The sequence below is a fragment of the Solanum dulcamara genome, chromosome 12, assembly GCF_947179165.1.
Source record: "Solanum dulcamara chromosome 12, daSolDulc1.2, whole genome shotgun sequence".
Lineage (NCBI taxonomy): Eukaryota > Viridiplantae > Streptophyta > Magnoliopsida > Solanales > Solanaceae > Solanum > Solanum dulcamara.
The window spans coordinates 67309246-67319029 of NC_077248.1; the positions used below are offsets into that span (position 1 = coordinate 67309246).

At 34.9% G+C, this 9784-nt stretch overlaps 1 protein-coding gene across 2 annotated transcripts; it reads left to right on the forward strand.

Moving 5' to 3' along the window:
• The first annotated feature begins 1974 nt into the window (after nucleotides 1-1974).
• LOC129876469 (uncharacterized WD repeat-containing protein C2A9.03) lies at nucleotides 1975-7417 on the forward strand. Of its 2 annotated transcripts, none has more exons than XM_055951920.1 (10): nucleotides 1975-2222; nucleotides 4401-4569; nucleotides 4693-4860; nucleotides 4961-5047; nucleotides 5335-5469; nucleotides 5553-5663; nucleotides 5837-5928; nucleotides 6011-6116; nucleotides 6436-6522; nucleotides 6615-7417. In XM_055951920.1, the coding sequence occupies exons 2-10, from the start codon at nucleotides 4429-4431 to the stop codon at nucleotides 7026-7028; spliced, it is 1341 nt and encodes a 446-aa protein (XP_055807895.1). In that variant the 5' UTR covers nucleotides 1975-2222; nucleotides 4401-4428; the 3' UTR covers nucleotides 7029-7417. The 2 variants fall into 2 exon arrangements, with proteins under 2 accessions (XP_055807895.1, XP_055807894.1); XM_055951919.1 differs by having other exon boundaries at nucleotides 4408-4569.
• Nucleotides 7418-9784: the final 2367 nt, after the last annotated feature.

Consider the following 9784-nt stretch of genomic DNA (forward strand, 5'->3'; position numbering starts at 1 on the left):
CATGGAATGCCACCGACATTACATTTAATGACTCAATGTGGATTCAAGAGATGGAATAACAACTATCGAAACAAAGAGGGCAGGGGCTTTTACGTTTTCTTTTTGTATTTTTCGTTCGCCTCACTTGTAGCATTACATTATATATATGTTGTTATATGTTGGGTCAATTAATTTGAAATTACATCGAAGAATTTTTACTTTTTTTTCCGCGGGTAAAAATTCATTCGCACTTAATATTTATATCAAATCAATAAATACATGATATATATTTACACATAAATATCGATTAGTTAATCATGGTTAGTTGTTATAAATTATAACATTATTTAATCACTTAACTATGATAAGTAATATAGTTTAAGGTATTTACCCAATATTGCAATTAAAATGGATTTTATAGGAAATATTAAAAGGGGTAGTATAATTTGGTATTTGGAAGGAACAGCTTGACATTGAATTGGTCACAATTATTTGTATAATAACTATGTATACATAGCTGTCTTGATTGATATAGTAAAATCTTAAGTCATGTTCAAGTTTGATCACAAAATTTTCAGACCAAACACTTGTTGCTAAATAGAAATGTCTCTATCAAATTGAAGTTAACACCTTTTTTAATCTAATTTTTCGAATTTTTGAAATATTTCATTACTTCAAAACTAGTTCTGAACGTCATGTAACATCATCTTCATTAACAACAATTCAATAATAAACAGAGGATTAATTCATTGAAAAAAATAATTTAATTTAACAAGTTTTATATGACAAAAACTCTATAATTATTTTTTTGGGGATCAATGTGGTTATAGGTGATTTATCAATGTTGTGGAATGTAAAAATATATCGACAGGGGAGTGCTCTGCTATAGAGGAAAGCCACAAATTAATAATCCGTTAGATGAGTTAATCGTATGGAATGTCTGTAATTGCTTATCAGTTATGCTTAGTGCTAGATTTTTGTTGAATTAGATTTTTTGGAAAGCTTTCAGATGTATAAATTACTTTTTAAGTAGGCTAGCTACTTCTAGCTTCTATACTGGCCCGCTTTTGCTTCTTCCTTTCCTTCTGCTGGCAAGTAGCTCTCCTTTTTATAGCGTTGCGTCTGCATCGTATGACTTTTTCTTTTTAGTACAAGTCTGACTTAAAAATACAGTTATTGAGCTTCCCCTGCCTCCTTCTTTTTCGATAATGTAAACAAAAAAGTCTATGTCAGTAAAATACTACGAAATTGCCGATCAATAATCACCCAAATGGCGTCATGTTGCCTCGCAGTCTTCGGCAATCCAGAGACAAAGTCCATGGCTATCTCGTCCCACTTCCACTGTGGTATCTGAACTGGCTGTAAGGGTCCTGCTGGTCTAGTGGTTTTTATATGGCACAAGTAGGCGAATTTTTCCCATTGAGGCCGAACCTAAACCTGTGCTCGAGAGATAGCTGTCTGTAAGCAACAAATTGAATTAGATAAAAGGTTCATCTTTCACCTACTCTCTCCCATTTAAAAAATAACGGATAAAATCATGATAGACAGGATCGCTCTTGTTGCTATAGTTGATTAGTATTCTTCGAGTACTGCCTTCATTACATGATCGCAAGAATGTAGATCCTTGATGGAGAAGAAGCAAACAAGAGTGCGCTCGCTTGTTGTACAGGAATCACTCGCCAACTAGGTCTCATGTGTTCGTATCCAAAATAAATTCCAGTGTCAGAATAGATTGAGTCACTGATTTTACGTCCTGAATGAACTGTTTTAGTTAAATTACTCGAGGTGTAGTCCTCGCCGTGACATCACCTGAAAGCGAAATGTTTCATGAATCGGATTGTTTTTAAATTAATTATTACTTATTATAAAATTTTGAATCCTTAAAATCAAATTGAAAATGATTACATCAATTTGTCATTTTCAGTTCCATGTAATATTTTTCATTTTATTTTATTTTTTCCATAAAAATATACCCGTAAAGCCAAAGGTTATCTTTTTCATTCCCCATTTGGAGTAGAAAAATGTCCTTTGCATAAGAACCGAGTGGATAAACATAGAAATTATTAACCCTTTTTCCCCTTTATCTCTTCGACCCAAATTCCGATCTACAATCAGTTTTTCTGTTTTTTTCATATTTAATCAATCGAATAAAATTCTCGATGTATTAACTAATCTCTGATTATCAAATTTGTGGATCGAGATCGAACGAAGCTTGATCAATCTATTCCCTTTTTACGTTCAAGGTTAGAATTTTTAAAAAATTAATCTCCGATTATCAATATTTTTCTTGTTGTTTGTGTTTATGCGCATAATTTTTTTTAATAAATGCTAAATTTGTGGAAATTAGGGTTTTTTTTCTTCTTATCGGAAACGTATTTTGATGGGTTGATTATGGATGATTAATGTTTTCGGTATCGTGTTCGCTGTGTTGGAGTTTGATATTTTTTAACGCTTTGCTGTCAATTTGTAGAATTTGTGAAGTTTTGATATGTCGGCAGATTGAATCTTAATTTTCTTCTACTTTAGGCAGCATTAAATTTTTAAGTTAGAAATAGTTCCTTGCTTTGGTTGTATATCCTAGATTGAATTTTGTGTTTATTAATTGTGGAATTTATGGTGTTATGGTTATTATGACATGATCTTTGATGTGGGATTTTGCTACTTTATTGTTGAGTTTCTTTGCTGTCAATTTGTAGAATTTGTGATGTTTTGATATGTAGGAACTAGGAAGGTTGAACCTTAATTTTCTTCTACCTTGGGAAGCATTAAATTTTTAAGTTAAGAAAAATTCCTCACTTTGGGTGTATATCCTAGATTGAATTTTGTGTTTATTAAATATGTAATCGAATAGCTAAGGGTGGATGCAGAGCATAAGCACTAGGTTCATCCGAACCCTTGCTATCAGGGGCGAATTTATAGGTAAAATATGGGGCACGTGAACCTGTGGTCTCTTCATAAAATTAGGTATTATGTATATATTTTTTAATAGTGGTATCATATTATCTGTTGGCATCCATGCTACAAGAAGGCTACATGGTGCATTTGGTTGAATGTTGATTTATTTACCTAGAGGACTGGTGACCAATTCTCACTTAAATACATTTTTCCTTCTTTCTTAGTGGTGCATTCATGTTCCAGAAATTCTAGATTCGCCTGTGAAGGCTATTATGTTCCATGTTTTAGAGTTTGACTTTTGTGCTTATCAATTGTGGAAATTATGATGTTATGGTTATTGTGACACGATCTTTGATGCTAGACTTTGCTAGTTCTTTGTAAGGTTCTGTTAAGCAGATTCAACCTATATTTATGTTTATTTTGGCTAGCATTATTTGTTAAGTAAGATGATGATATAAAATGAGCTTAAATGAAGAAGTGAGATTCATATAGTGGACCCCAACTTGTTTGGCACTGATGCATAGTTATTGTCCAGCATTCAATTTTTAAGTTAGAAAAGTTTCTCCTTTGGTCGTTTATGGAAAAAGTTTTTTTTAAAAAAATAAATAGAAAAGTTCCTCCCTTTGGTCGTTATAGAAAAAGGTGTTTTTTAAAACCTTTTTTATTGCATATGTATATTGTATATGGTGTCTTATTCGCCATAATGTTTTCATGTTTCGGTCTTTTGTGGTTGTTAAATATGTAATTGGAATAGCTAGGGGCAGATGCATAGCATAAACACCATGTTCATCTGAATCCAGTATTTTCAAATGTTGGATTTGAATCCATAATTTTAGAAGTACAACGAGTTACATGCTATGAACCTTAAAGGTCAAACCCATCTAGATTAAGTCCTGGATCCGTCTGTGGGAATAGATTTTCCTAAAGTCACGTCATAGGCTTATTACGTGCTTGTTATATTGTGATCCATAACTATTGTTAATTGAGGAGGTTGAAATCATGAGTTTCTCCGTGTGTTGTAATTAAGTTACTGACTGTGGATATAGGAACTGACAATTCTTCTCTTCTTTGGCCAGCATTAAAAATGAAGTTGTAAATTCTACTTCAGGGATTATTAGTGTGCTCATTTGGCATGATATCTATGCATATCCATGCAAGTATTCGTGTTTCCAATGTTTGCTTCTTTTGCAATCCATCCCTATCCAATGGAATCTTTGATTTAATAACAAGATGGTCTCTGCAGAGGCCTGGATAAAGAACAAGATGTATGATGCATGTTTATGTGCGTGGCTTCTTAAATAAAATTATATCTTATCCTTCTGATTTTTTTTATGTGAATGCATTTGTGGATTGACATAGCGTTCAAGGAACAGTGTTAACTTAGTCTTTCTCTATGTGGATGCTTTGACGCTCTAGTACTGAGGTGCTGTATGAGTATCTTGTCCTATAGTTGACTTGGAAGTTTGTATTAATATACATTTTCTCAATTCTTGAATGTAGTTTACTTTTGTGGTTAACTATTGTAGTTTGTAGGTCATTTGGTTGGGGTAAAACATGTCTCATCAACAAGAGGATGATGCTGATTACATGGCAAATGAGTATGACATGGAAGCTATAGATGATGATATGGATGACGAGTTCCATGGCCGAGATATTGGTGGCTCGGATTCAGATGCAGATGAGTATGACTACACGGTTTGTGAATCCATCCATAAAAGCTTAATACGGCATTTACTGGGGCATGTTAGATGTATTCGTTTTGTTTTAATGATTATGCTTTCCGTATCTCATTCTATTGAATTGTTTCTTCTTGAGTAGAATAATAAAATGCAAGATACCTCTGCTGCTGAGGCAAGGAGAGGTAGAGACATTCAAGGGATTCCCTGGGAAAGACTTAGCATAACCAGGGAGAAATACAGACAAACGAGATTAGAGCAGTATAAAAACTATGAAAATATTCCGCAATCTGGGGAAGCGTCAGAGAAGGTAAATTAGATGTGTATTTTCTTATTTTCTAATTGGTCTGAGTGAAGACCTTTGTGTCTAATGGGAACATGGGTGGCTCTATCCATTTGCTATTTAACAGGACTGCAAAGCCACAAAGAAAGAGGCTTCATACTATGACTTCAGACGTAATTCAAGATCTGTTAAATCCACAATTTTACACTTCCAGGTAATTCTATTAGCCTTCTGTAATTTTTACTTTACTATTTGGTTACTTACATTGTATGGAAGACACTAGGCTGAGAATATGTTTGAGGCTTATTTAAAGCTGACATTATTATGGAGTGAATGTATTAGGCTGAATATCAAACCAGGTTTACTTGGATAAACCATATGATCTGTTATTTGCTGATAGAATCGTGCATATTAGTTTAATTTTCTCTAGTTCTTTTAGGCAAGTTAACTTATGATTTTGTCACAATAATCCCAAAGCTTTTTTTCTGTTTCATGGTATAGCTGAGGAATTTGGTTTGGGCAACCTCCAAGCATGACGTGTACCTTATGTCACATTTTTCCGTCATCCATTGGTCATCCTTGACCTGCAGCAAAAATGAAGTTCTGAATGTATCTGGACATGTAGCACCATGTGAGGTAGGTGTTGTGAACATGGAATCCACCGGTTGTTTTAAAGCATATTTGGTTATGACCTTTTTCTTTTTAATTTGCCATTGTAGAAGCATCCTGGGAGCCTTTTGGAAGGATTTACGCAGACTCAAGTCAGCACTCTTACAGTGAAAGACAAGTTGCTGGTTGCTGGGGGATTTCAAGGAGAACTAATTTGCAAGGTATGTGAAATTCCCAATGATTGGTTAGGAATTCTCTATTTTATTTGTTTTTTTGTTTGTATCCTCAAATGGAGGGTTGTGTTTGGATGATGGTGCTGAGTTTGCAGTTTTCTCTTCATCTTTAGGAAGTTTAATTAATTCCTGAGTCTAATCATTCTTGAAACTATATGCAGTATTTAGACAGGCCTGGAGTTTGCTTCTGTTCCAGGACAACATACGACGACAATGCTATTACTAATGCTGTTGAGATTTATAACACCGCAAGGTACTATGTATATCTGCATACTCCAGAGACATGCTATTTCTTAGTGAGAATGAAGCTAACTGACTAATCTTTTGCTCCTCAGTGGTGCTCTTCATTTCATAGCTTCGAATAATGATTCTGGAGTCAGAGATTTTGATATGGAGAAATTTCAACTGTCCAAGCATTTCCGTTTTCCATGGCCTGTGAATGTAAGTCTGTGCGCCCTCCTGCATGTGTTTATGGGTGCACACCTACCCCAAAATGTGTAGGTGTAGGTGTATACCAAGAAGGTTTTTCTAATTATGGTGCTACTAGTGCATGCCATTAGTGATGCAGCACCAGTACTGATAAATTTGCTAGGTTTTACTGATTTTTTAGGTTGAAAAAAAGAATACCTTTCTCCTTCTCATACTTGAATAATTCAATTTAGGGGCTTTCTATATAGATATTACATCTGTTGGTGGTAGTAAGTACTTCTGTTGCATAATAAGGTATTACTTACCTTGTTTTCCCATTTTATTCATGCAGCATGCATCACTGAGCCCTGATGGTAAGCTTATTGCAATAGTTGGGGACAATCCTGAAGGGTTATTGGTCGATTCCAGGAATGCAAAGGTACTTGTGCATTTATCTCCTCCTTTGATTCAAATCAACAGAACCGGTCAATGTTTGATGCACCATAAACTAACTAAATCTAATGCTTACAGGTTGTTTCACCTTTGAGCGGGCATATTGACTACTCATTTGCATCAGCATGGCATCCTGATGGCCTAACTTTTGCAACTGGCAACCAGGATAAAACCTGCAGAGTATGGGATATACGGAACCTGTCCAAATCAGTTGTTGCTCTGAAGGGTAACCTTGGAGCTATTCGGTCAATCCGCTACACCTCTGATGGAAGATTCATGGCCATGGCAGAACCTGCAGATTTCGTTCACGTTTTTGATGTAAAAAGTGGGTACGAGCAGGAGCAAGAAATTGATTTCTTTGGTGAGATATCAGGTCTTTCTTTTAGTCCTGATACAGAGTCCCTTTTCGTTGGAGTCTGGGATCGCACATATGGTAGCCTTCTTGAGTTTGGACGGCGGCACAACTACTCATACCTTGATACAATTATCTGAGCGCTTCTGCATGCTGCTTTGGGTATGTTTACTTGGCTTGAAGTGGCACTGGCTTAACTTTGTAAACCAGTAGCATAGTCAGGAGTTAGTAGTGGACTTGGCTGTAAATTTGTTATGTTGTGCAATTTACGTTTGTCACATAAATTGTTGTGCACCAAGTATCAGAAGATGTAGAATGGAGGAATGTATAAAAGAGGAGAGACTTCAGTGATGTGAACAAGAAAAAAGAGTGTTGTTTCCATAAGGCATGAGCCAGAAACTTGATCTTGTTTTGTGGGTGGGGGTGGGGAGGGGGAGGGGGAGGTGCTGTTCATCATGTATTGGGACTTTAAATTCAATACTGAAGGTTGACTCAATGATTTGCATTTGTCGACAAATCAATTGATTTATATTCTCCTTGTTAAGTTTGTGCGCAACTTGTTTGGGATTGGGACAAGCGTACTTGTCGTAAGTTTGTGTGCTTACTACTTTGAGGTAATCAACACAGAAGTTGATGTATCGGGTAGTTTGCATTATTATGTATGAGTTGTATTATCTTGTGAAATTTGTTTAGTCTGGTCCTTGAGATAAAACCCAAAAGTGGATCAGACCCATCCAGTTAAGACCGACGAACAGAGAAATGGACGGGTGGAGAGAAACCGAAGCTACATCTTCTGGAAACTTCATAGACTTCAGTGACCTTGAAGAGATCACGATTGCTGAAAGCAACATCTCCTGCACTAGATCAACCACAGACTCAGAACTAGGTATGCTTTATTAGCCTATGAATATATTGTCCTAAATTTTTTGACTCCTAATTTTGAAGGATCATCACTAATTACCTAACGAACGATTCAAGCTCCTTACAAAAGGCAGTTCAGCTAGTTCAGCTTGATAACTCGATAAGCTGTACGACAGTGAATGTTATTCATAGCTTTTATAGGATCAACAAAACTTGTTTTTTTAGTATTTAGGGATTCCAAAACAAGAATTTGGGTTAACCTATGAATATTTTGAATATGTAGTTACCTATTGAATGTTATTCATAACTTCTATAGGATTTTCACCACTTTTTTTTTAGCTTTAGGGGTCACGAAACAAAAAATCAATGTATGAATTTTTTGTAAATATAATCTTCCGTTATTACTTAGTGAATTATATTCGTAGATTTTATAGGATCCACACCACTTTTTTAGCATTTATGGGTCACCAAATAGGAATTCAAGATTTTTCTCAATTTTTCGTATATATTAGCTTACAAATATTTTATAAAAATGACAATCAATAATTACTCAGTCGATGATATTTATAGCTTTTATGAGATTCACGCTGTTTTTTATAGCATTTTAGGGGTCACAATATATGAATTTAGGTTTTTCTTGTTTTTCGTGTATATTCTCCATGAATATTTTATAAATATGAATGTTCAGTTTGACTCCTAATTTTATAGGTTCATCCTTAATTATCTAGTTAATGATATTTATATCTTCAACATAATCCTCACCACTTTTTTTTGCGTTAGAGGTCACGAAACGGGAAAATAATATTAGTTCTTTCAATTTTTTATGAATTAATTAGCCTATGAATATTTTGTAAATATAAATGTTCGAATATTTTTGATTTCAAATTTTATAGTATCATCCGTAATTATTTATTGAATGATATTCATAGCTTATATAAGATTTACGCTATTTTTTTAGTGTTTACGAGTCATGAAATAGAAATTCATCAATTTTTATTGGATCCTCTGTAAGTATTCAGGGAATCAGTATGTGTAGCCTCTGCACGATCCATGGTGCATTCATAACATTAGGGTTTTTTCTGAAACCTTTATGGGGACCCTCCGTAAGTACTCGGTGGATCAGTATGTGTAGCATCGCATGATCCATGGCGTATTCATAGTATTTAGGGGCCGTAGAAATGAAATTAAGCTATTTTTCATTTTTCATATGTGTATTAGCTCATTAATATTTTGGTAAATTGGCTTTCAATTAATTTTTTTCGAAACCTTTATGAGACTCTCTGTAAGTACCCAAGGGATCAGTACGTGTAAGCTGAGCACGATTCACTGTGCATTCATAACATTTAGGGGCCGCACAAGTAAAACTAGGCGATTTTTTTATTTTTCATGTGTGTTAGCCCATGAATATTTTGGTGAACTAGCTTTAAGTCATTTTTTTTGAAATCATTATGGGACCCTCCTTAGGTATCTGAAGGAACAGTATGTGTAGCCTCAGCATGATCCATGACACATTCATAGCATTGGGCAGCACAAATAGAATTAGGCGGTTTTTTCATTTTTTCGTGTGTTAGCCTATGAATAGGTAGCCGAAGGATCAATACGTGTAGCTTCGACACGATCCACGATGCATTCATAACATTTAGGGGTCGCATAAGTGGCATTAAGCGATTTTCTCATTTTTCGTATGTGTAGCCCATTAATATTTTGTTGAACAGACTTTCGTCATTTTTTTCCTGAAATTATTATGGGACCCTTCGTAGGTATCGAAAAGATCAGTACGTGTAGCCTCGACATGATCCACAGCGCATTCATAACATTTAGGGACCGCACAAGTAGAATTAGTTGATTTTCTTAATTTTCGTGTGTGTTAGCCCATTAATATTTTGGTAAATTGACTTTTGATCAATTTTTTTTGAAACAATGATGAGACCCCTTGTAGGTACTGGGGGGATCAGTACGTGTAGAATCGGTACGATCCATAACACATTCAAAACTTTAAGGGCCCGTACAAAAAAAAATAGGCTATTTTCTAACT

What these genes read in the sequence shown, in the direction of transcription:
- LOC129876469 (XM_055951920.1), top strand. Translation starts at nt 4,429, where the DNA reads ATGTCTCATCAACAAGAGGATGATGCTGATTACATGGCAAATGAGTAT. An exon ending in GACATGTAGCACCATGTGAG is followed by an intron (nt 5,470 to 5,552) that starts GTAGGTGTTGTG and finishes TTGCCATTGTAG; the next exon opens with AAGCATCCTGGGAGCCTTTT. An exon ending in AAGGAGAACTAATTTGCAAG is followed by an intron (nt 5,664 to 5,836) that starts GTATGTGAAATT and finishes AACTATATGCAG; the next exon opens with TATTTAGACAGGCCTGGAGT.